The sequence below is a fragment of the Gallinula chloropus genome (assembly GCF_964237585.1).
Source record: "Gallinula chloropus genome assembly, chromosome: 2".
In the NCBI taxonomy this organism is placed as follows: Eukaryota; Metazoa; Chordata; class Aves; order Gruiformes; family Rallidae; genus Gallinula; species Gallinula chloropus.
Window position 1 is genome coordinate 141,767,483 of NC_140086.1, and position 27,831 is coordinate 141,795,313.

At 43.4% G+C, this 27,831-nt stretch overlaps 2 protein-coding genes across 2 annotated transcripts in view; one reads left to right on the plus strand and one right to left on the minus strand.

Moving 5' to 3' along the window:
• The window catches only part of TRDMT1 (tRNA aspartic acid methyltransferase 1), a gene marked incomplete at its 5' end in the record, with an annotated part of 28,386 nt that extends 23,361 nt beyond the window's left edge, over window positions 1-5,025 (minus strand). Inside the window, one exon of the mRNA XM_084279959.1 lies at window positions 4,962-5,025. Coding sequence (XP_084136085.1) covers window positions 4,962-5,025 — 64 coding nt within the window. The remainder of the gene's footprint in view (window positions 1-4,961) is intronic.
• A 13,732-nt stretch (window positions 5,026-18,757) lies between these two features.
• On the plus strand, window positions 18,758-27,246 carry VIM (vimentin). The gene is made up of 9 exons (XM_084260523.1): window positions 18,758-19,337; window positions 19,510-19,570; window positions 23,538-23,633; window positions 23,778-23,939; window positions 24,442-24,567; window positions 25,270-25,490; window positions 25,585-25,628; window positions 26,031-26,116; window positions 26,618-27,246. Exons 1-9 carry the CDS (start codon window positions 18,796-18,798, stop codon window positions 26,657-26,659), a joined length of 1,380 nt encoding a protein of 459 aa, XP_084116649.1. The 5' UTR covers window positions 18,758-18,795; the 3' UTR covers window positions 26,660-27,246.
• Window positions 27,247-27,831: the final 585 nt, after the last annotated feature.

Consider the following 27,831-nt stretch of genomic DNA (forward strand, 5'->3'; position numbering starts at 1 on the left):
CTCCTCCTGAGACAGCTGTGCTCAGTGTAACCACGCACACCAGCTTACACTATGTAATTCAGAGAGATAACCAAATAAAACAAATGCAACCTGAGACAACAGACTACAACAGATGAATTCATGTTCTGTAAAATTGAACGGTAACAACTGCAGGGGGAAAATATCACCATCTTCATCACTGCAAAACTACTGTATTTTTTACAAGATGTCCTTTTCACATTTTATGCACAGAGACTTTTCTCAGTGACCAGGCAGATCAAAAACACTTGGGGCAGACCTGGAACCCATTTTTCATGGGAAAACTGCCTAAGTTAATAAGCCAATTTAAGTTTGTTTTGTTGGGAATGAGAAGGAGCAGGCTGTTTGTTTGATGGAAAGTTGCTAAGGAAATGAATTTGTAGCCATAGATTTTCTAAAAATAAACCACCGCACTCTTCACTGCAGAAACTCTGCACTCTATATACATACGTGTGTGAATATATTCTTTATTTATATACTATTGTAGGTTTAGGCATATGTGATCTGAACATCAACCTTTACCAAGCCTGCAGGGCTTAATGCACAGAGTGGAAAGAAGGGAGAAATGCACTCCCATCTCTTAGCTCCTTCAATCTTTCAAGAGTGTGAACACGATCAAACTCTCTGATTGCCAACTTCCATCAAGGTCAACTTTCTAAACTGTACCTTTTTGCATGTCTTTCCCGTTAAATTTAAAATACCACTATAAAGCATTCAAAATCTGAAACTAGGAATGCTGAATTATCTACAGCTGAAGTATCAACACAGAGCTAGAGAATCCCCAAGACCTTTCTTTTTGAGTTTTGCAGTGACATCTAGATTCATGAACAGCATTCTCTGCAGTGTCAAACCCCTCATTCAACTCTGTAACTACATACTAGTAACTTCAACATACTGTTAATAAACAGAGTATAAACTCCAGGAAATTTATTAAAACTCAATTATTTCTTACTGTAGGCAAGGACAATCTCAAAATGAATTGCATACTATATGGTGCCAAATGGATTTTACTTTAATGACTGCTGCCAAAACAATAAGCATCCTTATCCTGCAAGCTCAAGACATGCTATCCTGAAATTAAACTGATGAAAGATCACAGCCAAAAAGGCCTCAAGGTAGAAAAACCGGTGTCATATTTCCTGGAAAAAAACCCAAACGTTATTTGCCAAGTGAAAACACTAGCAATTTTACAGAAAAGCAGGACGTTATGTTTGCTCTGCTAAACATAACTGGCCACAAAGCTGGCTACATATCACAGTCAGGAACTAACACAGAGCCAGAAACTTGCCAGGGTTGCAGAATCTCTTTTGTAGTAAAAGCAGCTTTCCTGGGGTGCTGCCACTGAAGTATTCCACGCTCCCTCTCTTTTCTACATGTTCCCATTATTTTTTCTTGGCTGTATATATCCACTAGAAACCATACCAAGAAAATAAAAGTGTTATACATAATCATCATCATCTCTTCTGTATCTGGTTTGTCAAAGCACTGGTGAAATGAAGGGCTTTTTTCAAGCTTCATACTTAGATTGAAAAAACCCTTCTAGCACTCCCATACTTGATTTAAATAGGAGATGCCAAACAATCCTAGAATCACGGAATGGCCTGGGTTGGACGGGACCCCAAGGATCATAGAGCTCCAACCCCCTGCCACAGGCAGGGCCACCAACCTCAGACCTGGATCTACACAAGGCTGCCCAGGGCCCCATCCAACCTGGTCTTGAACACCTCCAGAGATGGGGCATCCACCACCTCTCTGGGCAGCCTGTTCCAGCACCTCACCACCCTCTGTAAAGAACTTCCCCCTAATATCTAATCTAAACCTTCCTTTGTTTAGCTTTAATCCATTCCCCCTTGTCCTGCCATTATCTACCCTTTCAAAAAGTTGATTCCCCTCCTCTTTATATGCTCCCTTCAGGTACTGGAAGGCTGCAATGAGGTCCCCCCAAAGCCTTCAATGTGTCACTCGCTAAAAAGTAACAAAACCAAAAAAAACCCAACAAAACAATCAAAAATCAGAGACATTTTCAAATAGCATGGTTTCATATATACATATAGACCTAAAATATATAAGAAACCCTATTATTATATAGGAAAAAGTACTTTCAAAGGAACATTCACTTTTTTTCTGCTTGATTTCCACATAAGCAAACATCTAAATCCCCTTTGACCTTACTTTGTTCCTTTATAAAATGTGTAGGAAAACTGAATCCAGATGTTTAAAAGACTTAAGAAAGAAGAGCAGAAATTAGCAAAATGCCTGGCTATATCCTTATTCCTGAATGCCATTCAATTCATCAGAACCAGTTTTATATAACGATCTGTCATTAAATACTTAAGTCAATGCAAACTGCATAGAAGCCTTTTTATTTGAGTTTCCTGGCTGTTAGTTTTAACAGCACTCAAACCAAGATTTTTATCTACAAGTGTATGGTTTGGACTTTTTCCAAGACAACACAATGCCCATGGGCTGAGTTCTCATATGATTCCCAGAAAAGTAATCGCCTAGATTTGCAAAAAAATAAACTTACACCAACTGTAATGCAAGTAGTATTGTAGCTATCCTCTTGGCAAACTTCAACTGGAATGTAACCATTTAGTATTATCCAGGGTCATTCACATAAATAGTAAGTCTCCTTTTATACACAGTCCTTTCGCCTGCTTTGGCTGATACCACTATAGGTCTCACTATTCTTGCTTACTGTCATTTCTTCACTCAAATGCAAACCCACAGTAACAGAAATTACAACATGTGCTGACACTGATGCATTTGTTCAGCAAGTTCAGAAAGAGCAAGCCTGAAAATAAATGTACCCTTTCAGTAAATACTACAAGGGGGTTGGTTGATTCCTTCACCCTCCAACAACACAAGATAAAAAGGTGACTTGTGCTCTCAACCCTTCCTGTGCACAGTAACTATCAATTGGACACAAGTTTACCATATTCTGACAATCTTCTAAGGCTGCATTCCCAATATTCCCATTCTTTTAAGTATTCTACTGTACTGTAAATGATGCTTTCTTAGGTAGCCATCCACAGGATGTCAAATCTGGAAATACAATTTATTAACTCTTGCAGCACGTTACCCAACATTCCCCAGATATCTATTATCATGTTAAGAACACAGAAAGGTACCATTTGGTAAAGATTTTTTTTCATACATCCACACACCAACACATGACAAATAGCTGAGCGAAGGATCACGGTGTAAGAAACCAGTAAGTTTCAGTAACCAGTCAGCATTTGATGGAAATGTGGAAACTCTCTGTAACATATGGATGTTCCCTATCACTTCAGAAACAAGACTACTAGAAAAGCAGCATTACCATTACAGCTATATACACTTCACACAATGTATTACACCCTCCTTTCATTTGGTAACGATTCCAAAATCTGCAGTTCCATACACTGATATATTACTCTTAACACTTTAAGGATGTCTCTGAAAATAAGGCAAATGCATCCTTACAACAAGTGGTTAGGATTATTTGCAGTAACTAGGTACCTATTTGGTATGTTCTGTATTCTTATACATTACAAATTTATAAAACATGTACATATTAAGGCAAAAATTATATAGTAGAAGTGCTACACTGCCAATTATAAGTACAGTGGAGTCTACTCTGTAAACATAACCTTTACACAGCTATCTGGAAAAATAACAGGGTGAGTTTTCACTTCATGTTTGTATGACAATGGTCTTTCCTGTAGATGACAATCTAAGAGCTGCTAAGGCTTAGGAAGGCTTAAGTATCTGAAGACTCATAGTTAAAATTATTATGGTGAGTCTCATAAATTATACAAATGTCTGTTGAAGTGTATATACATATATACACACAGATATTTAAGTTTATATATATATATACAAACACAAAAAAATGTGAGACTTTTAAGTAACAAGACCCAGGACAATTTACAAAGAAAAATCAGTAACTCTCACTCGGGTTTTTTTTTGGGGAAGCCCAGTCACTGGGAACCACAGGACTGGCTGAAGGTCATCAGGTGATGCTTTAACAATTCAGCAAATTGAGCTCCAAGGTTCATTGTACCAAATCAAAAACTCACACAGACACATGCTCTAGCATGAACTCTCTATACCAGTTTAAACTCCATATTCAGTTTTCATACTTATAAAATGTTATACCAACCCCAAACAGTCAGGCTACTACCAGATCATGTATCAGCTATTTACCTAACTGGGCCATGAAAACCAAGTCTGCACCCACTCCAATGGACACCCCAGCTAATTTATCATCCCCTGCATCTGCATGACCCTGATCCCAGCAGCAGGGGTGCCTCAGTAGAAGGCAGAGTATGTAGAAACAAACACTGTAACAGCCTTCCCAGGAGCAGCTGCCTGGACTAAACAATGACCATGGATCTCTGCTTTCCGTTCCAGTGTGCTCCTGGGTACCTGGTGACACCCAGCATGCCAGGAACTGTGTCATACACTCCATAAGTTTACAGCCATGTACCTCTAATGCAAACACATCACTAACCGAACCCTGTTACCAATCCCCCCAACGACCCAGCCCGCCATCGTGCAGCCCCTGAGCGCCGGCCAGTGAGACAGCACTAGCCCCATCGCCATGAGGCCCTTTCCCTGCCCCTGTGGAGGGGGAGGCCGTGCCTCCAAAGGTTTGGGATGAGGGGACTAAGCCAGTCTTCTGCCCCACAGCTTCCTTCCACACAGCACCTGCGGAGACAGAGCATGTAGAAACAAGCAAGGGGGCGACACTCCGGCTGCGGGAGGTAAGGGTCCGTCTTAGCCCGCCCCACCGAGAAGATGGCGCCCTACACAACCTCCCTCCAGGGGCCGGGGTCCCATCGAGAAGATGGCGCCCTCGAGGTGGGGTGGGCGAGGAGGCGGGCCGGGGGCGGCGCACGGCAGGGCTGCGGCAGCAGCGAGCACCGAGGAACGCAGCCGTGACGGCCGCTCGCCAGTACCTTTCAGGGCCTGGTGCATCCCCCCAATGCCGCTGTAGAGCTCCAGCACCCGCAACGACGCCATTCGCGCAGCCGGTACTCAGCCCGGTCCTCCCGGCTGACTCCCCGAGCGCCTCCTCGCCCGTTCCGCCGCTCTTTCGTTCCCACCTGCCCGTTCTCAGTACCAGCAGCATCCTGCCAACACCCGTCCGCTGCGCGGCTAGGGAGGAGGAGCAGCTTAGTTTGGTGTTGCTAATTGCTCCTTAAACCCCAAAGTGTGAGTTTCGGTCCGGAGGACGAAGCCATCTCCCGGCTGCTGCCCCCTGAGGTGGCCGTGGGGCTGATGCTGGCCAGCAGCTGTGCCACCTGGCCCCTCCCGGAGCCAGGGCTCTAGGGGAAAGCCCCACTTCCCCCCATGAATCCCTGCGGGGCCAACGTCTCCTCCCGGTCGAAGGCTCTTTACAAGGGCGGCAATGACACCCCCAACCCCCCTGCCCTTCCTCCACCCCTGCCCCAGCACTGGGTGCCCAGCCTTTGCCGGGCAGAGGGAGGCCAAGCCTGCCCGTTAGCGGCAGGGCAGCAGAGAGAAATTAATTCAGATTAATTAATTAACCTGGGATTAATTAATCAACTGGGCAGCTGATGCAAATGGAATTGGGCAGTTTTATGTCCCAGAGTATTTCGTGATTTTGGTGTGCCATGATGTTTTCTGAGAAGTCATTTCAGAGCCTGCACCGCTGCTGGAACAGGAAGGAAGGAACTGATGAAACTGCCAGTTTACAAATGAAATTGCTTTTCTAAGTTGGATAGAAAAGGCAATTCAGAAGACGTTGCTGCCCATGAAAAGTAGTTTGCTTTTAAAACAAATGTTAGACATGCATTTACATATATACATATAACTATCCTGCACGCTGTTACGGGTTACCCCCCACCCACACCTGAACAGACACTCACCTATGCCTCAGTTTGCAGATTTAGTTTCTAAATGAAGATAGAACCTTAAAAAAAAAAAATAACCAAAAAAAACCCCCACCCTGAATAAGTTTCTCTATTTTGAGTTAATCACTTTTGTAGGGCCTCTTTAAAATGTGCACAAAATAAGATTAATTTGAGGAATATTTTTTTTTCTTTGAAACTGTCTTGTTTAGCTTGTCACAGTAACTCCTACCTACTACCTTTCAGTAGAGAAAGAGCTTTTAGCTGAAAGTGGAGGGCCAAAGAGAAATCTACTGCCTTGCAGCAGACTTCTCCAGAATACAGCTGTGGAAAACAGTGGAATTAGAAGCAAAATTTCAAAGTAAGAATGTTGGACCTTTACTGCTTTTTCAAGAGAGTTCTGTCCTTTAGCTGTGGATCTTCCGAGTTTGGAACTGCTGCTTTATTTGTCATCTGGGGAAGGAAGCAAGCCACTGAAGAGACCAAGATCTGCTTCTAGATATGAAAGGGAGTGCAGCAACTGAGGTACCAGGGGAGAGCAGCGTGCATGGCAACCAGCAGTGAGGCAGGTTGCCTGCACAGATGGCTGACAGAAAACTGAGAAAGGTGGGGGAATCACGTGGCATAACAAAACCTGGAATGTGTTAGCTGGAGAAGACAGTTGTGGGCTCTTAAGAAGTGGGTTCAGGATGATGAAAGTGGCTACAAAGAGCAAGGGTTTTGTAGCTAAGAAGATACACTTCAGTAAGGACCCCTTCAAAATACAGATGTAAGGTGAAGGTAAAAGGTGGTGCAGGCTTTGAAATGACTTCTCAAAAAACACCATGCCACATCAAAAAGGTAAGGAAGGTATTGAGATATGGTCACAGTAAAGACTACTGAAATGAGTGAAGCTGATGAATGAGTTTGAGATCCTTGTACTATTTGAACAACCTATACATGACAGCAGTGCTAGACGGTGTAATGAGTGGGAGCTGTAGATGGCCAGGAGCAGTTAATTTATTTGGAGCTTCCCAGTAGCTGGAGCAATTAAAGCTATAGAGAGGCAGTATTTCCTTTTATCAGACGGGGAGACATAGCTGAGCCCTGTTTTTTCCTCTCCTTTCTCTGACTCCAAGATATTCTTGCCAGTCACACATGGGAAAGGTAGAATCTGGCAGAGAAAGCAGTAGAGATGTCTTTGCTACAGTGGTGGCAGTAGATCATTCCCTGCTCGGGGGAAATCCTCCACCTACCTACTCAACCAGGCATCCTCTGTAGTAAACGGGAGAATCTGATCAACACGCCTCCACTCTGGCAACAAAGAAATTCATAAACTAGGTTGGGATTTTGTTGGCTGCTTCTTGCAAAGAATGGGAAACACCAAAATTTCCCTAATGCTCATTTTTAAACAACTGCCAGTAGTCAGTTTTATAATTCTGTATAACCATGCGTGCCCTAACCTGGTTCTCATCATTAATTGACAGCTGCAAAAAGGACCAAAATTACAACAGGCTACATGGAAACAGTTACTTTTAGTTCTCTTCTCTTTATAAATATGAAGTAATAATAAAAATAATGATAGGTTTTGGATCAGATCTTGGAATAGTATTTAAGGTATGCTGCTTGATGCAGACTGGGGCAATGGCCAAGAAGTGCCAAGATCTGTGGCCACTCATGCCTTCCTTCTTACAAAAAAGCTGAATGATTCCACAGAGAAAGGGTCCTGTGAAAGTGGTCGTTCATACTTCACTCAGAAAATCCTGCTAACACATGCTGCCACTGCCATGGAGCAGGGTAAACAGTTGCTCGCTCTTGATCTTGTGACCCCGACACAGCCACATGCCTGCAAAGTTTCCCAACTGGATCTCTCTGACTTACTGAAATTTGGATATTGTGACAGCTCCTTCTTTCTCCACTCCACGTATATTGGACGGTTCGGGTTCCTGTAAATCTCAATGAACATGTCATTTGATTAACAGACTAGATTAGTAACAAGGTAGAAGTTCATTTTCAACCTCCGGACTCTTAATGTATTTTAGGACACAGTTATGGGCTGTTTCGTGTATCAGTTATGGCTCAAAAATATACCTGGCTTTAAATAACAATAGACTTTTCTAAAAAGCATGTTACTTTATTCTAAATGAACACATCTATAGAAATATGATAATGCATTGATGAAGCAACTATTTTCTTGACTTTAATGTATTTTTAGTAAAATATATTTTAGGTAAACTGATAATGTAATGACATTTTAAAGGATGGTGACAAAAGCATGTGATGATCAGCATTTTCATTGAGACAGCTTTTGAAAGCTCCTGCCTCTGAGCAACTAGCAGTATTTCCTCAGTGTTGAAGTTTCCAAAGTTTGCCCACATCTCTGATGAGTGTTATGATACAGGTAATCATGCTAGATCTGTAACTGTTGCCCTGGTAACCCATAAACATCAAGCGCAACAGCTTCGTGTGGTAAGAAGAACATGCAAATGAAACCACTGCTGTTTTCTCTTCTTACAATGCTGTAGAATTGTAAAATTTTTTACAATTATCCACGCTGTCAAATGACATCCCAGAAACATGCAAAAAGCACTGCCTTAAAATTCTGCATTGTACTTGGCAACTAAAAAGTGCAATTATAAATTACCACTGGACCATGTACTCTTGTCCTCAAAGCGAGAAAGAAAGATTTTTACTGTTGTGTTTCTGTAATTCACACCAGCAACAAATGGCACACAGCAGACACGCACAAAACATTTCGTTGGCATCTCAAGCCTTCTGCAGTTACACGGAACTCTTCTCCCCACCCTCCCATCTGCAGCAGAGTAGAGACCAACAGGCCAGCACAGCCTCTGCCTGCACCCAGCTGGGTGCCTGCAGCACATCACAGGGCTTTATTGAGGCTGCAATACCACAGCAGCAGAAGTTGCTTCAAGCTTCCTCTGAATGTTTCCTCAGTGCAACGCTAGGTAATGGGCGCGAGCAGACCTGCAGCCGAGAAATGTTTGTCAGCATTTCCTCTTTGTTCAAGAAATGGAAAGAGAGCAAGACAAATCGTTTTCTGTTGATACATGAAATGTTTGAAAGTGCATTCACAGGGGTCAGCCAAAACTTCAGTACAGGTAAATATTAATATTGAAGGCTGAACAGCGAGTGTTTCTTGTGTCTGAATGCCCGGCATAACCTAGTAAATACCTAAATGAGAGTCAGGAAGAATATACAGACATCTCAGCTGTCTAGAAGGGAAGCTCATGTTCTGGGTCAGAAATCACTGTGGCTAGGGAAGAATGTGAGGCATGTCATACCCCTGCAATGCAATCACTGAATTGAAAAAAAATCACTGTCTGGCATAAATTATTGTTTCCATAACCGTTGGCCCAGTAGGTTACTAATAAACCTACAAACCTTTTGTAGTTTATCAAAATTGATCTGTACTGGATGTAATGTTTAGGGAGGGAGGGAGAGGAGAGGATTTATGAGGCTTGGTTTCAGCTGAAGTGATGCTCAGCAAAGGTAACTCTCAGCCACAGATGAGGCGTTTCTGAGAAGCTTACTGGGCTGTGCCAGTACGGTTAACGAAGCCTGAGATTTTCATTTATAATGCCACGTGTCTGTAAGACTTGAAATGAAACCCACATCAAACCAGGTTTGCTAGCCTCTCCCAATGTGCTTCTAAGAACTCTATACAGGGGAAATTTACGTAGCTGAAATTATTTGGAAGAGTCATCAGAAACAAACATTTTTAATCTTGCTCTTTTGAAATGTATTAATCTCTCCATCTTGGGATTTTATTTTTAGGTTCTGAAGCTATGCTTCCACTCCATGTGGAATAGGGAATAGAAAGACATTGCTTCTCTAATTAAATTTTTAGTTTAAATAAGTTTAAATCTAAATAGATCCGGTCTGTTTGTTATGTTTGGCCTGCAGTGGTCACCCTGGCTGGATGAGATGCATATGTTTACATAATGTTATTGACTTTCTTCTTTTAGTTACACATTCCAGTGCTTGACCAAAAACATAAAAAAAAGAATATATATATATATTTTTGTGTGTGTGTGTTTTTAATCAGACCCTTGAAGGATCACAGGAAAGGGGTGACAGTGGGCACGGAGCCAGGTAGTGTTAAAGGGGGAACCAGTTCAAGCTGCTCCTGCAGGATGAGATAGTGGCCTGGGAGATCCCAGCTTGCTTGCAGGGGCGGGAGGAAACGGCATAGTGCCTGCTGCTCCCTGGGGAGGAGGGGGGATGAGGGGAAGGACAAAGGGAAAAAACAGTGCAGATGGCAAGCCTGGCTCTTACCTTTTGCTTAAGGCAGGAGTTTTCATCTTCAGCATCTCCATATGATGTGCATGGTATTTAGGGTGCAGAGTGACAAACTGTGAACGACTTGTAGCCAAATGTTGGTGTTGGTCATGCTGTTTATTCACAAGGCCGCCTAGTATCAACTACAGCTTTTGTATACCGCAGGCGTGTCTTCAGAACTTCAGCCTCTGCTCACACGTTTTTTCATTCAGTCCCATGTGAGGAGTTTAATCTTTGACTAAGACCGTCATTAGCACAGAAAGTGAGGTTTTTACACTGGTCATCATGGTGGTAGGATTTCAGAAGAAGGGTGTTTCCTTCAGTGAAAAATAAAATCTTTAGTGCAAACCACAGCAGAAATGTAGCTGTGAACTTGCTGAACTGGCTTGAAATTAGATAAAACACAGTTCCACAGAGTAAGTGCCATAAAATCTACCCGAGAAGATTTGCCCTTGGTGCCTACACAGCATGGATGTATCTTCTACCCTGGCTACATTGCTGGCATTTTGCAAATGAGTTACTTCAAAGCAAATTTAAAGCTATTTGATATCATCTATGGAGTGCAGTTACAGAAGTGATTGCATTGCAAATATTTTCTTTCTCACTCTGGATGTGTCTACAAATGGCTGCCAAGCATAGCAGCATACTAAAGCTTAGTGGCTGGGACATAGCTCTTTTCTACCAGAAAGTCATGAAAGACTCTTGGAAAACAGTCTATAGAAAAGCACAGGTTTGAAGAGCTCGTGAGATTTAAATTTAAAGCACTGGATTTGCTGAGACCATTTGGAGAGAAGAGGCCCCAGTAAGCCTAACCTAGATGGGTCAAGGAAGTCTAAAATAGTTCTTTCTGAATAAGAGAAAGCTTCTTGCACAAGATATCTGCCAGTATAGACTGGCAGTGTCAATAGTCAGCTGCAGGGAGTTGGGCTGATTTAAGACTCTAGTAAACATGTTTCACATGATTCGTCAGAGAAATACAATGGAAAATTGTTGGAATTGTCTGTCAGGATCCCTGCATGTCAGATGAAGTCCCCAAGGATGATTTCATTGCAGTAACAGTGCCAAGTCAGATGTAGCACTCATCTGCTATGGTATAGGACACTGTTACTAAAAAACTAACAGAATTAAACACAAGTAATTAATTAGCCTACTCTGAGCATAATTCCCCTTGGCATTACAAGTTCAGGCATCATGTATACTGTACTACAATAGTATTACGTCTTTCATCTGCAGGATATATCTCAAGATCCCTCTTGATACCACAGAAGTTGATTTTTTTCATAATGCCACTGCAGGACAGTGACATTATTACCATATTCAGGGTAAACCATTCCCTAGTCTTTGAAAGATCCCAACAGCTGACCTCCACGTTGTTTCATCCTGGTGTGCTTCAGACTTGGTAGGCTTGGTAACTTTCATGTGGTGGAGTTTATGGGCAATCCATATCAAATAAACACTGGCAAAAGTCCAAGAGTCAGCGAAACTAAAGCATCTACAAAGCTTCTAAATAGTTTCTAGGTTCCTTTCCTTTCTTAGAAACTAGAAGTCCTAAGTTTCCTAGGTCATCTTACACAAGCTCTTCCCCCCTCCCCAAATGACCGTATGCAAGACCAAATTCACAGGGGAAGTTTGAGATAGATAGTGAATATGTCTTTGTAATGGAAACAGGACACCTTTCCACATGAAAAAATACTGACCCCTCCATCCACCCAGATATTTGCCTTTTCCTTCTCCAGCCATATGCACCATCTACTCTGCACATAGTTAATATTTTTTTCCACTCCTTCCCTGTAGCCTGCAATATTTTATGCATACTCTCATTTTAAATCTGGATCCTCTTCCTTCCTCAGTCCCAACTGGACAGGGTGTATTTGTGCTTGAAAACTAGGCATAGAGCTGGCAGGTAAAAACAGCTCCTCTTCTTAGAAACTCAATCTTCTCAGCTCTGGGGTGTGTGCACCGCCGCCTCTTTCCTTTGTAAGGAGCCAACTAATCCCAGAATGGCTAACACAATGTACGCTCAGTTTCTGAGTCTTGTTGGAACCAAGGATTTGGCACCAAAACTTGGACTGAGGAATCTGCTAAAAACTTGGCCTTCAAGGAGCTAGTACTGTTCGGCTTGTCCTGGGCATCTCAGAGGAAGAATAGAACAATTGCTGCATACAATTAACAGTCCCATGGTTGTGTCCTGCCTCTTCCTCAGAAAGAACATCATCATTTCCTGGTATATCATGGCAAGAAAACATTATGCTATTTATGCTTCGTGTAAGTGATGGAACTGGGGGAGAGAGAAGAATGAACTCACTCCTCAGATTTAATTGTTTTTTGGCTAGAGGAGCTCTTTAAGCAGTTTGCTTTGAAAAAGCTTGGCCAAAAAGAAGTAGTAAATGTCTAACTGATGGGGTTTGTTAATGGCATACTAGAATGCCTTCTTTTAGCTTTTTCCAAGAGAGAGAATGGATGGATGAATGACTCATCTTTGAAGTGCTTGCAATCTCAAAATTTAAAACAGCAGTCCCAGGAAGATTTTATGGCTTTTCTTCATTTATGGTTTCCCATTGTAAGGTGACAAATGAACATTCATCCACACTTTTGACTTATACATGTGCCGACAGCCTACTGCAGGGATAGCAGTTGAGCATTGCTCTTGATAGCAAGGTCAAGACAGCAAAAACCAGCAATATGGGAAAGGACAGAAAGAAGCCCTGTACCTTGTACAACATTTTACAAAGATCCTACTGAAAGCTTAAACTGACTATCCACTAAAATGCTTTATCTGATATTTAATTTAAAAAGTAATTATAAAGTGCTTGCTGTGATCCTTGAAGAATTCCTTGGAAAGAAATCACCATCAAAATGCTCTTTAAAATTGTCCTGAAAGAAAATAAGGTATTCCAGAAAAATCACCTTTATGCAGATTTTCGCAATGGTAGTTTATTCCATTTGTGAGACTCACCATAAAATGCACAGTTAAAATTAAGTCTACATGAAACAACTTCCAACATTAAGTATCAGGGTGAGAAGTCAACAGTACTGAAAGAATTTCTCCCCTTTCCCTCCTCAGTTTATTTATGATGAGCTGGGCAAGCTTTGCACCATAGGAAAATAGCTAGTAGATCTTAGTACTGGTCAATCACAGCATCTGAGACAAAAAGACAGTAAGCACAGGGGAGGGCTGACAGAGTGGACCACCAGTGAAACATTACTTTTCTTGTCAGTAATCTGTAGCTCCTCTGGTTTTACATCAGTCCTCAGGAGTGGACCATGCAGTAATAACAAACCCCTGTATTTTCTCCTGGATGTCTTTGTTTATTCAAGCTCTCAATGCATACAGTGAAATACTTTATTTTCTCCTCAAGCTTTTCTCTTCTGTGCTCCTGTACGTTATCTGTATGTGCTCCAGCGTGGACCTCTCTCTCTACAGGCTGCAGGTGTGTCCTCCCCCCACCCCCAACCTTGCCACACAAAACCACAACACTGTATAAGGATTAAACACATCTAAATGTTCACTGATCATCATTATTATTTTAAATTTAGGAATCATTCCTTTCAGCTATAAAAACCCTTGGTGTCCTACATTTTGTCTTGCCTGCATATTTCCTATCTCACTTCTCTGTCCCTTAACCAGAATGTAGCTTTCATCATCACATTCCTTTTTTTCCCACTCAATGTGATTCCACTATTTACATCTTTCTGCTGTTAAATTTGGTACCTCTTCCTCCCTCTCAAAATCCAAAGGGATTGCCCCTGATTATACCATGTTCATTTATTCCAATGTCTTCCTCAATCTACCATTTCTGTCACTCTTTTCATTACCATAATTTCTCCATCTTATGCTGTGATTTATCCAGTATATGTATCAACATGGCCACCCAAATACTCTTCTTATCCCTATCTCAATAAACCTTTTTTAAAAACTCCAGCTTCTCTAAGTGAAAAAAAATATTTTTAAAACAGATAATTGTGTCCAATTCACAATATCACCATTCATTAACATTTTAAAGCCTCATGCATCTCTCCTGTTGTTTTGCCTTCTACTTCAAGTAAGAGTTTTGCCTGATTTATCTTTGGCAAAATACAATCCTCATGAAACAGGGAGAGCAGATAGTTTAAATTTCAAATTATGTGTTTTGAGGCACCCAAATCAAGACTGAGGGACTTGGTACATTCCATAAATCAGATCTGCTTAAAGAGTTTCAGGTTGAGCATCAGGCCTCAAACCATGCCAAACCTCTTGTCAGTTTGGAAAACCTTGCCCTTTATGTCCCAGTCATTGCTAAACATATTGCTGACAAGCAGCAGTCAGTGCTATTGCCATTCAGTAGAGTGAGACAGATGGAGTATACAGGCTGCCATCCTTTCTTTTGTTTAAGGGATGGATTAAAAAAATTGCTATACCTATGATAGGACTGAAAACCTTCTTTTCTTTGTGTTCTCAGAACTGTGAATAGTGTTTGAGACAACCACGGTACTTAGGGCTTTGTAAATGGGTACCTGATTTGGTGCAGAAATGACCTATTTTGTTGCAGAAAAGTCCTGTTCTGGCAGTTTGAAACCATAGCAGAGGGGAACTTTTTGCACGACAATAATAATTTTTGGAAATTAAGTCAGGCAACTGGCTGGCATGAGTCATGTTCAAAACACTTCCCTAGTGATGAAAACCCCTGCTAGTTTCATATAGTTCGTTTTACATTAAAATATAATCACACAGAAGGGTTTAGTTAGTTTTGAGTATAGAACCTAGTCATTTCCTTGAAAAAGTCAGCCGCTAGTCATGCCAGGTTGATAAATGCTGTGTGACACTGGCAGTGACGGTAGGCAACATCACTTTAAAAATAAATTCCATAGAAGAATTTGCCAATTTCTTTCCTAAGACGTTACTCAAGTTCCTCAAGGACATTACTCACGAGGGGAGACTTCAGTGCCTGGGTGTTTAGGTGTTCTGCAGCCCAGTGGCCTTCAAAACCCAGATCAGCTTCCCCCAGGCAGCGTGCAGAGAGACGTGTTCTCTCAGCTCTTCTCTGGATGCACCGGCCTTTCCTGGGGGCCTCCAGCTAAAGGGAGGGACCAGACCAGCTGAAGATTTACAGCCAGAATCTGTTTTTTGGAAACAGGAACTTTTGCGCTTTCAAAACCATTGCAGGCTTAGCCTTTTCAGACCAGGGCTGAAGAAGGAAGTGCTGTTTTGGACTAAAAGTTACAGCACTCAGTCAAGCGAGCGGCCACAGCGTCTGAGCATTATGGAGAGTCCCTATTCAGTTTGCTGTGGGACGTTAAGAGTCTTTCATATCCTCCTGTTAAAGCAGGTCCCTTTTGCTTGGAGTTTGCTCAATATTCATGGAGCAGGGGAAGTGTGAAGGAACGCCTCTGTGGCCCCATGCATGCAGGGCTTAAGGTTGCTGTGTGGTACTGACACAAAAGGGGTTGCATTTGCATGGCAGGATGTTTTTCCTGGATATTTAATATTTATGAGTCATATCTCCTGGGATCAGAAATTTGCTAAAACTGCACAAATCTAACTGATGAAAGTATTCTTGTCTGTTTAGTCAAGGGCTCCGATAACTGGGAAGCACATTCAATATTTGGACCAAATTTCTCTGGTTTCTCACTGTTTAAATGAAATGGCAAATAAAATAAAAAAAAAAAGTGAATGTCATTCTTTTCAATGATGTTTTCAGACTGACAGATGTTCTTCAAGAAAGCCAGGGAAATTCTGACTTTTATGAGGACTTTTTCCTTTTTAGTGTACCCTCCCCCTATGCACACCCATTTTCCTTGTTAATGAAAGTTACACAACAATCCAATATTTTTTGCTACAATTCTAGGGCTTGATTCTGTATTTCATTCTTGGCAGTGAACCAACACATCAATTCTCTGGCAAAATGCCAAAAAATGCCAAAATAAATAAATTTTGCAGGGTGAACCGAAAGGCTAACGATAAAAATCCCTATCCCTTTTTCAAAGTGCCACTGCCTTACCTCTGATCTGCCCCTCTAAAGGTAAGAGAAGTTGCAAGCTGCCCAGGCAGCTGCCTGAGTGTGTCCTGGAATTTCTAACAAAGGCATCACAATAAACAACACAGATGACAAACAGTAGTTTATGAATAATCTCCAACATGGTGTTGAGTGATGCTATTAGCTGTCTATCTTTCTTGTAAGGTTCCTGACCAGCCACAGTCTCTGATAGTCCTTTTCCTTAAAATTAAGTGGATTACTGTGGTTTCATTTCAACTCGAAGTCCATGCTCTTTGGTGATTTTTATAGCTACGCTGAGATAGTCTTTCCTGACAAGTACTGAGGAAATCTTTTCACATTTTGAGATGATTTCTTGTTTCTCTTCTGGGTCTGAGATGCAAATTTACTACAGCCCTACAAGGAAAGTTAGAGCTTCCTCCATTTATGCAGCTAAGTGCTAACCAGCAAAAGGCACTTAAAGGTTTACTGTAGTCCTGAGGACTGACAATCTATGAGCATTTCTAGGAGAATTTCATAGTGAGAAACAGCAATAAGGCAGGTGGCCAAGAGTACATATGGCAGCGGTGACATAAACATATGGAAGGCACACTTGAAACACGGGGGGGTGGGTCATATTTATTTACTAAAACAAACACCTCCTCGGATTTGAGGGGCAAAGCGGTTTCTGAATGAAGGATGAGTGATGCATGTGGGTGCCATTAAAGGTTTTGTGGAGTATAAATAATTTGTGCTCTGTTAGGAAAAAACAGATTGGGCACAGCGCACCTTTACAAACCCAACAATCTGCTAAAACTCTCAGTGCTTCTGAGTAAAGCATCTCTAATCTGCGAGGCTGATGGTTATGTGCTGCTGCTTTACTCTTCTGGCTGTTCATAGGAGGAGTGTGTACTTTTGTGCCTGGGCTCACAAAGGCTTACAGCTCAAACGTGACGGCTTAAATAAAGAGCTCTCAGAGGGCCGTAAGCACTGCAGCGTCCAGGCTGGGCTGCGGTACCCTTAGCCTCAGGAATGCTGTGTGACCTCTGCCTCCTATTCAGTGGGTGAATGGAATGAGCTGTAGCCCAGGACTTACGCTGCAAGCACTTTAGTAGCTCAACCTTGTCAGCTTCATTTGCTTGATTAAGCTTCAGTGAATAAAGAAAATTAAAACCTAAAGGACCTACATTTAGGTACAAAGTGCATTCCTGCACTTCTGGTTGCCATCAGAATGAAACTAAAGCACAGTTGCCTTTTTAAAAATATATTAAATCCTTAATAAAATGTACAGGCTCTGATTCTTCCTCGTTAAGGTACAATATCTGAAGTGCAGTAGCTGACTTCGCTGTGAATTGGGGTGTGAAGATTAACTTCGTCTCTGCTTGATGTTTGTGCTCAGGTATATCAGAATTTCCAGTGAAAATATTTGCTTCTGCAGGACTACAACTTAAAAAGAATTAAAAATCGATGGTAGTTTTGCATCCCATAATTGCTGAAGTAATAAATTGTATAGGTCATTCCCCATAGCAGAGGAAAATACGTCTCTCACTGGATGTGTCAGTGTAGGTTTACAGAACATGCTACTGAAATTAATAGTGACTGTCTTGTGGGTACCACAGTGGAGAAGCAAACCTTTGTTGAAATCAAGCCTGCCACTACCCTACTTATTAGAAGGGCTAAGAGCAAGAGCCTGACGGCAGTGATGCGGTAGTGTGCTGTCCACAGTGCAGATCAGTGCCGGCTGCCATCATTGTTACAGGAGCGAGGGATCTGAGCCTTACTCGTGCAAGTGCTCACTCAGCTACAGGAAAAAGGCACTTAGCCCGTAAACGTTGTCTTCAGCACAGAAGTAGGAGCTGAGGCAGCTGTCATGGAGGCAGCTAAAGAAGACTTTATTTTGGACATTTCGCGGCCCTTTGTGAGCAGTTAGCATCACTTCTCTGTTCTTTCTCTCTCTCAGAAAGCGAGGAAAGAAACGGCTTCGCAGAAAGATCGATGGATGCGTACGCATACACTTCATACCTGCAGAGGCTCTTATAATGTGCCTGTCCTGGGTTTTTCGGGGGATTCCGCCTGTCCTGCGGCACAGCATTACACCCCCAGCTCCCCCCATTCCTTCCCCCCGCCACCACCGCGCTAACTCTCTCAGGGGGATAACGTGAGGCAGGCGAAAGCTCCGCGCCTGCTTCCGCCAAGCTGAGGATGCCGCTGCTGTCATCCCCCTCCCGCCGCGGGGGTTTCCCCCGCGCCCCCGTCTGCGGGCCACCGCCCCGCCGCGCCCTCCCCGCCACTTCTCCCGCGGCCCCGGGGAGAAAGCCGCGGCTCCTCGGGGCTCAGCCCCCGCGCCGGGCCGAGCGGGGACGGTAGAGGTGCGAACCCCTCCTCTCTCTCCGGCCGCCCCGCACGCCCGTCTTTGTGTCCGCGGCGGCTGCTGGCAGCCCCTCTCCCCCCTCCCCGTCCCCCGCGCCCCGGCGGCCACCGCCCCCTCCCCGCGGGCCGAAACGCGGCGGGCGGCGCGGCTATTGGCGGCGGGCGGCGGGCGGGGCGGCGATTGGCGGGGAGGGCCCGGCGGCGGGCGGCGGCACCCCATAAGAGGGGCCCCGGTCCGGGGCCACCGCCCTTCTTCGCCCGCCGCGCACTCGAGCTGCCCCGCTCCGCTCCCGGATTACAAAGCCCGCACCGCCGCAGCCATGAGCTTCAGCACCAAGAACTCCTCGTACCGCCGCATGTTCGGCGGGGGCAGCCGGCCCAGCACCGGCACCCGCTACATCACCTCCAGCACCCGCTACTCGCTGGGCAGCTCCCTGCGGCCCAGCACCGCCCGGTACGTGTCCGCCTCGCCCGGCGGCACGTACGCCACCAAGACGACGTCGGTGCGGCTGCGGAGCAGCATGCCGCCCATGCGGCTTCACGACTCCGTGGACTTCTCCCTAGCCGACGCCATCAACACGGAGTTCAAGGCGAACCGCACCAACGAGAAGGTGGAGCTGCAGGAGCTCAATGACCGTTTCGCCAACTACATCGACAAAGTGCGCTTCTTGGAGCAGCAGAACAAGATCCTCCTGGCCGAGCTGGAGCAGCTCAAGGGCAAGGGCACGTCCCGCCTGGGCGATCTGTACGAGGAGGAGATGCGGGAGCTGCGCCGGCAGGTAGACCAGCTCACCAACGACAAGGCACGCGTGGAAGTGGAGCGGGACAACCTCGCCGACGACATCATGAGGCTGAGGGAGAAGTGAGTGTGCGAGGGGAGGGCGGGCGCGGGCTGCCTGGCGCTGCCTCCACCGGCCCGCTGCCGCGGAGGCAGCCCCTGCATCTCCCGAGCCGGGCTGGGGACGGCGGGAGGGCCGGAGAGGGATTTAGAGGCATTCCCCGCTCCCTTCTCACCGCCGTCTCTCCTCTTCCAGGTTGCAAGAGGAGATGCTGCAGCGGGAGGAGGCTGAGAACACCCTGCAGTCCTTCAGACAGGTTTGCAGGGGCTGGAGGGAGGGACTCTCGGGCCGGTGGGGGGAGCCTGGGCGGGGGTGCCTGGGACGGGACAGTGGGACCGCAGGAGTTTGCTTTCCCCGCACAAAGGAATTAATTCCATCAGGTCTCAGGCAAGCTCCCCTTGTTTTCTTTGGGGGGAATGCTACGGTCTGGGGAGGGGACGGAACTATTGTCTTGCTTTATCCAAGTCTCGCCCGGGTTACAGAAAGCGCTCCGACGTGGAATCGCTTTCCGATCCAGTAAAAGTGAAAGGGGGCCATCTGCTCGCTTGGCTGAAGGGTATTAATGGTTTCTATGGGATTCACCGTGGAATGCAGATACAGGCATTACGGCGAGTGTGGTGGCAGCAGATTGAAATAATAGATCCCTTTGTGTCCGAGGGGAGGGCGCAGTGGGCTGCATTCTTACCAAATGTGTAATGGTGCAGGCATACTTCTGTCGAAAGTGGCTATCGTGTGTATACGGTCCAGTCTTGTGACAAAACAGCTCCTTTTCGATTAATCACTTTGGTCAGTGCATCACTGGACAACAGTTTTTAAACTTAAAATTTTTCATATGTGTGTTGTCTGCTGCCAAGAAGTAGGGAATTTGTTCCTTGGTGAGAGGGCACATCAGTCAGGTTTGTGTCCTCTGGATGTCCTTTAAGAACATAGGATTTAATCCTCTGTGAACAAAGATGCTAATATAGGAAACAAGTTTGCACTAGAGTTTAGGCTCTGTAGGATGCTACAGTGTTATTCAGATAAACTAAAACCTACCTGACAGCTAGAGCCACCTATGCAAACACTGTTCGAAAAGTATTAAGCTCAGCTTTTCACTTGGGTAAAGCCAGCTTTCAGCTTGGATTAAGCATTGTTTCGACAGGGAGATGTTTAGGAATGTGCCTTCTCAAAATAAGGTCTCTTCCCTAAAACAGCATCGCTAGCATTCCTCAGGCTGGACGTGACTGCCTTTATCTCCAAACAGCTGGGCACAGCCTGACTTTGTTGCAGAATTCTTTGTAAATGTTAGTAGATGTCACCATTCAGGACATCATTTCTTGAGTGTTGGTGTTTCCCTCTGTGAGACTTCTGATCACAGTATATTTATAGTCTCTGAAGGGGTGCAGGTGTCTGTAGGTAACATGGAAGCAGACACCTATTCCTATTCAGAGACTGGGGATTTGAGGTCTCCACTGGCATTCTGGGGACAGAAGCTTAAAACAGAACAGTTTGAGATACTGCCTTTCTTCAGCTTCTGGTTTTTTTTTTGGTTTTTTTTTTTTTGGAGTGCTAAGCCAGTTTAATGTAGTTCCATGCAGAAGCATTTAACTTAAGCTTTAGAGAACCTTTTCCATTCGGATTCATCACTGAGTCAAATTGAAGGATCCTTTGCCTTAAGGCTGGCTTAAATGATCTTTTGTACTTAATTGGTGCACTTCAAGGCATGTTTGCCTCTATTTCAAACCAATTAAACTTTGCAAAGGCTCAAGACTTAAAGAGAACTTGGCTTTGTGCATGCCCAACATCCACTATCCAGCACGGAAAGGGCTGTACTGCAGCTCAGCCTCTAGCTGGGCTGTGTGTACCATGCAGTCAGAACTGGATCCACTTAACCTCTTGAGGCGCAGTTTATGCATAAGAATTGCATATCATTGTTGGTGGAAACACTAAGCTAAAATTACTCATAACTGGTGCATTCCAGTTTGTTTTGTTTGAGCAGTAATATCTATTCTTTTTTTCTTACCTGTGCTTAAGTTTTGAAAAATAAATCTGTTTCAGTATAAGTATTGTTCCCCTGCAAGTGAAATTAGATTCACAGAGTGCTGAAGCATCGTGGTGTTCTTTCCATTGCAAATAATGCACAGCTTTTTATGAACCCATTATATTCTTGCACAGGAAAGTCGTAGGCATGGATTTGGAACACTTCAGCAGATACTTTACAGTTCTGATGTAACATCAGATTCAGTTGTATACCTCAGGAGCTTAAAAGATGAACACATATTTGAACTTCAACTTTGTATTTCCAAAAGCTTTTAAGACTGTTGTTAACTTGGTTGTACTGAATTCTAAGTCAGTTCTTCTCCTGAACAAAGACATGTGTTTTAACTCACATGTTGAGGGGTGACTACATAAAATAAACCTGAAAGTTCTGTGGGTTTTCTCCTTTGAGACAAAACAAGCATCACAGTTAGTAAGAGAGTTTTACTTACTGCAGCTTTGCCAGCTACTCTGGCAAAAAGGAATAGATCCTGAACCTATGACAAGAGTAACAGGTCAGCTCCTGGCTAGCATGAGGTTTGTCTGAAGTAAGAATAGATGCTGAACCCTGCGAACTGTGTGACTGGCATTTAATCGTCTAGGATACAAGCAGCACATAGTCCAGTTGCACATATGTATGCCTTGCACTTTGTTTTCTCAGGCTACAAGTAGCTTATCCATTTGTGTTTCTCTGTACACGTAGGAAACTCAGATACACCTATTCTTCACTCCCTAACCTAATGATAATGTGTATAGTACAACACATACTATAGATTCAAAGTGTCTTCAGTTTAAGTTGCTTTCAATTTATTATAAGCTACTAAAAACTCTGTAGCTGTTCAGCTGTCCTTAAAAAAAAAAAAGTTTTCCAGATGCAGATTTCTGTAAAATCCACTGGAAACTCTGAATGTCTGTCTAATTGTATAACCATGTTAGGTCATAACCATGTTATTTCCTGATGGAAGGATCTTGAGGGCTTTTTTGGAGGAGAACAAATGAATTAAGGGATTCTTTCTCTGAATTGTAAAACAGAGATGATATGAATTGTGGGTGTAAAACTGGACTTGAAGTTTTGGAAGTTGTGGAGAAACACATCAAAGGGGTGTTTTGCCAGATAAAGAAAACAGAAGAATTCTTCTGGAGCAATAACCCAGAGTAGGAGTAATCCACAGAATGGCTTTCTAGCAGTCTAAAGAAAACACTCCTTATTTCAAAGGTGCCATAGTAGTGAGAACTGCTGATGAGGAATACATATGCTTTGGGCGAATCCAAAATAGCTTTAGAGTAAGCAGTGAAAACCTGATACACTAATACCATGTGAATATAAGCATGCAGCTGAGTATGCAAACAGTATGGAAGAAACTGCCTTCCTCTTTGGAAATGAGTTGTCTTACTTGCATATTTAAAATGTAAAAACTTAACCAACAATGTTTAGTGCTGTTATGTTTTTGAACTAATTCAGGCTGCTGCCATGTAACATTCATGGCATATCTTCTCTTGTGCCTTAACTGAATTTTTGCTGTTGATTAAGACTATCTCTGTCCAGCAAAAGTTGGAGTCATTGCCAGCTAATGTGAGGGTGTAGGCAGGGATGACTAACTCAATTTGTGTTTATGCTCATACCTTCTGTTTCTCAAAGGAGATCGTCAAACCACTTGGGAGAAGTAAAAGCTCCCAGTTCCTATACATAACCTCACTAGCTTTACAAGTAAGCTTCCAAGCTGTGGTCTGTGGACCTGAAAGGCTGTGTGCTTGATCACCAAAGAGTCCCTAGAAATAAACAAGGCGTGTAGGTCCATGGGTTGCATTTCTAAGCCCCAATGGAAAAAAAATGGAAGTCTGCAAGTCACAAGGCTAACTTTTCCAGTGTAGTCAAGGTAAAAGAGCTCATTGCTGGCTTGTGACTCAGGTATATCTGCTTCATCTTCAAGTAGGATTTGCACCCACCATGATCTGCTTGCTCTTGATCATGCTTAGAATATATTGGCAAAGATGAAGTAATTTATATGCACTGTATAGTTCCTAAAACCACAGTGAAGGTTCATATAGTGGTGTCTGAGGCTAGTGTAGGAGGGGGCCAAAAGATAGAGGTGTGTTCCGTGTTATGGAAGGAGCTCAGATGTATCGTCAGTCTGTATGCTGCGGACCTTGCTTTAAAAGACTACATCAGTTTTGTAAGATTGCTAATCATTCTTCTCTCTTGTCAGGATGTTGATAATGCCTCTCTGGCACGTCTTGATCTTGAGCGCAAAGTTGAGTCCCTGCAAGAGGAGATTGTCTTCTTGAAGAAGCTTCATGATGAGGTAAGCGGAATAATGAAGTCTGTGATTAGGTGCTGACAATCTAGTGAGCAAGTACGCTCTTCCCTGGTTCTGTCCCAGAGTCCTCACCTGTGTACGTTCTGTATGCTGTTGTGTAATAACACCAAGTGTCTGCTCCTTTCCAAGGAAATCCGAGAACTGCAGGCCCAGCTCCAGGAACAGCACATCCAAATCGATATGGATGTTTCTAAGCCTGACCTTACTGCGGCCCTGCGTGACGTCCGTCAACAGTATGAAAGCGTTGCTGCTAAGAATCTTCAGGAAGCTGAAGAGTGGTACAAGTCCAAAGTAAGTAAAATCTGTTCAGATGCATCAGATATTCTAACAGCATGTAACAGCTGTGCTGTAGCACTTGGTGTTCCCTTGGTCTCCAGGGCACACGAGTGCAGCCACGGGACAGGGTCTTCCGTAAACCCTTAGTGTGGGAAGAGTATAGCTGAAAACATTGCCTTGTGCCGTAAGCACAGCATCTAAGTAATGGGCTTGTACTCGGAGTCCTTCCTGTGCTTGTAGCTGGAATCAGATGTTGGATGAAATACTGGAGAAAGGATGGGTGGAAAAAATGATGAAAAGATGGGAAACATTTGTTTGCCCACCCCGTAAAAGGTTTAACTGTGAATTCCAATTTAATGATTGGAACTAAAAGGCATACTAAGAGTAATGCTAAACTTAAATGTTTCAGGTGTTAGGGCTTGTAATGCTTTCGGTTTCCCTCAAATTCTGTGCCCTAAAAAAGTCTGTTATGCCACTTCTGTTGAAGCGTTACACTAACCAAACTGGGGATTTCCAGTTTGCAGATCTCTCTGAAGCTGCTAACAGGAACAACGATGCCCTGCGCCAGGCCAAACAAGAAGCTAACGAATACCGCAGACAGATTCAGTCTCTCACCTGCGAAGTTGATGCCCTCAAGGGAAGCGTAAGTAGAAGACAGCAGTTGTTGGGACAGTCCTTGCAGCTTTAAGCACTGCACTGCAGTTCAGTTGTTGATACAGATGTGAATGCAGCTTATCTCCTGTGCAATGCAGCAGCGTATCAGGGCCTTTTTGCAAAGGGTGCTGTGAGCTCAGTTTGCCTGCATGCACTGCAGCGTGCTGCTTTGATATACCTAAGCTATAAACAATTAATTCATTCTCTTGCTATAATATTTGCTGTTTATGTAACACTTTCTGGAGGTGTGTATGGCTTGTCTGTCAGGTATAGCTGATACTATACAACAAGCTGGAGGAGCAGTGAAAGGAATGTCAGATCTTGCTCTTGCTAGAACCTGACTGCCTTAAAGGCTGGCTTGGAATGGGTTTAACACAGTGCACCTGCAAATCCCCTCACAGAGGACTGCCAGCATGCTGACTCGTACTGTGTGTATTAGACTTAGTGTAAGGGACTGCTTTGCCACCTGGTAGAACAAATATGTAGCACACCTCAGATCAAGTAGCAGAATAACCCAGTTTGACTTTGCAAGAGGAAGATAAGGAGATGACAAATTTGGGACATGTCTGGGCACTTTCAGAAAGGGTGCTAATGTAACTCAACCTCACTTTTTTAAAACATCTGAGGGTATTGAGGGTGGGTAAGAGTGGCTGAACTGCAACAAGTACTTGACTTCATTATTCTCTTCCAGAATGAATCCCTGGAGCGCCAGATGCGTGAAATGGAGGAGAACTTTGCTGTTGAAGCTGCTAACTACCAAGACACTATTGGCCGTCTGCAGGATGAGATTCAGAACATGAAGGAAGAAATGGCTCGCCATCTCCGCGAGTACCAGGACCTGCTGAATGTAAAGATGGCTCTTGATATTGAGATTGCTACCTACAGAAAGCTGCTGGAGGGCGAAGAGAGCAGGTAAAAATCACATGTAGACATTTTCTAAATGGCAGTTACTAGAAGAAACTCTATACCCACGTCTGACTTCATCCATTTCTTTTTTTTCCTTCAGGATTAACATGCCTATCCCAACCTTTGCTTCTTTGAACCTGCGAGGTAAGCTGCTTCTGGTACTTCAGTTTAGATGGCTATTCTATCATTAGCAAGAGTCCTGGATAGTTTCTTTTACTCCAGTGTTGTATAAGGACAGTTGTATGCAAACTTTTTTTAGATCTAAAATATTTTCAATTACTTAACCTTGGTTGGGAGGAGCTACTTTGTTCCTGGGCACAGATGTTTTTAGATATCAGTCCATAGTGAGTGATGGGTTTAGATGCCTGCTGAAGGTGCTTTAAGGGGACTAGGGAGAAAATGGAGAAGAGTAGCTCGTCCAGAGCGGGAGACTTCTTCCCACACTAAATTTAGATTCTGAAAGTAGACACTAAAATCTATTACACCACATTTCTTTGAGGAGGTGCTTCATCTGGCCTATTGGTAATAATATGCTTTCTTCTGCAGAAACCAACATTGAGTCTCAGCCAATGGTTGACACTCACTCAAAGAGGACACTTCTAATTAAGACTGTCGAAACCAGAGATGGACAGGTTGGTGGTAACTTTGATTTTATTTCTATCACAGATGGCTATGTTAAAATACTGTGAGTTTTTTTCTGTTGGTCAGTGTAGCCTGTATATGTTAGTAAGTATTGAGCATCTGGCAGTCCAAGCCATGTGGCTAAACATAAAGATGTAGCAACCAGCCTTCTGTGGAAAGGATCACACAATTCTGATAGTAAAACCTGAAGTGGCTGGCAGTGTCTGGTGTAGTGATTAAGTTGAGCTGAGTTAAGAAGTTCTCAAAAGATTTCATATATATCACCTGAGAAAAAACACATTGTACTTGTCTGGAAACAGTATTTTGTACCAAACTAAGTCAAAGTTTAAATAGTTTCTGCACACTATTTACCAACTTGGACTTCTCCTAAGTGAGATTTGACAGTCATTTGTCCACATTTCTGTGGGTACTGGATGCTCCAGTTTTAACTAAAACACCCCCAACAATATTACTCCTAAAACTTAATGCAAGTGTCTCTGTTTTTTCAACAGGTTATTAATGAAACTTCCCAGCATCATGATGACTTGGAGTAAAGCTGAGGTGAAGATGCATACTTATTCATGCAGGAGAAATTCTTACCAGCAAGATTTAAAAAGTCCACGTCTTAAAGGAAGAAACAGCTTTCAAGTGCCTTTCTGCAGTTTTTCCATGAGCGCAAGATGATTATGCTAGGAAATAGGTCTTAGATCTTGCAAACTGACTCTCCCTGAAGGATTAGAGTTTACAATGGAGTCTAGTTTACAAATAGCAATATCTTGTGCTGCAATACTGTTTTTAAGTATCTGAATTCAATAAAACTGCTTTTTCCAGCGCAGTATGAGCAACCTGTCGCTACTTCAATAAATCTTTGGAAAATGGCTCTTGATGTGTTCTAATTTGTTAACTTCTTGACTTTCTGGAAAGCCATAACAACGTAATGCTGGAATTACTATACGGTTGACATCTCCAGTACTGGTGGTGTGGAATGCTGTTTTTTCAGTTTAACTAGATAAACTGTTTTACTCATTTACTGCTTAGGTTTTGGAACCAACTAAAATGGACTATAACTGGCAGATGCATAATGTATTATGATATTTCTTATCACTTGAATAAAATGTTACTTCAAGCTAATAAAAATTAATCTTGCTTCCATATACAAGTTATCCTAGTTACTAAGCTGAGAATGCCCTAAATACTTCAAAACATGCCTCTAAGACCTAGTCATTAAGTAGCTGTGAAAAAGTTGGCACAAGCCCTTATCTGAGACAGCACCTTTGCAAAGTTAACAGCTGACTTCATGCAGTGACTTCATTTTCTAGGAAATGCTAGTTCCCAAAGGCTTGTCTGTGACAAGCTAAATTGAGTAGGGGTTAGAAGAGGTATTTAAAGGGAATGCATAGAAAGACTAACTTGCCTTACTGGTGACATCATTGTAGCATTTAAACACTGTTAAAAATCAGAGCTACTGTTCTTGGTGGTGTTTGCTGCCTAAGTGCAGCAGAAGGGGAAGAGGAAGCTCTTGTCTGAGCTGCCATGGTCTTCTGGGAGGAGAAAGTGAAAGGTTGAAGTCCTCTGTACGCTTCAGAGAAACTTTCTTTTTGTTCTGCAGAGCTGTCACAACCTTAGCACAGCTTTTTGCCCATAAAAGTAGCTGCTCTTTTCTGCATCTCTCCTCCTGTAACGCCTGCTTCCTGTGAGCTTTCACCCAGGTAGGTTTTCTGTTGAA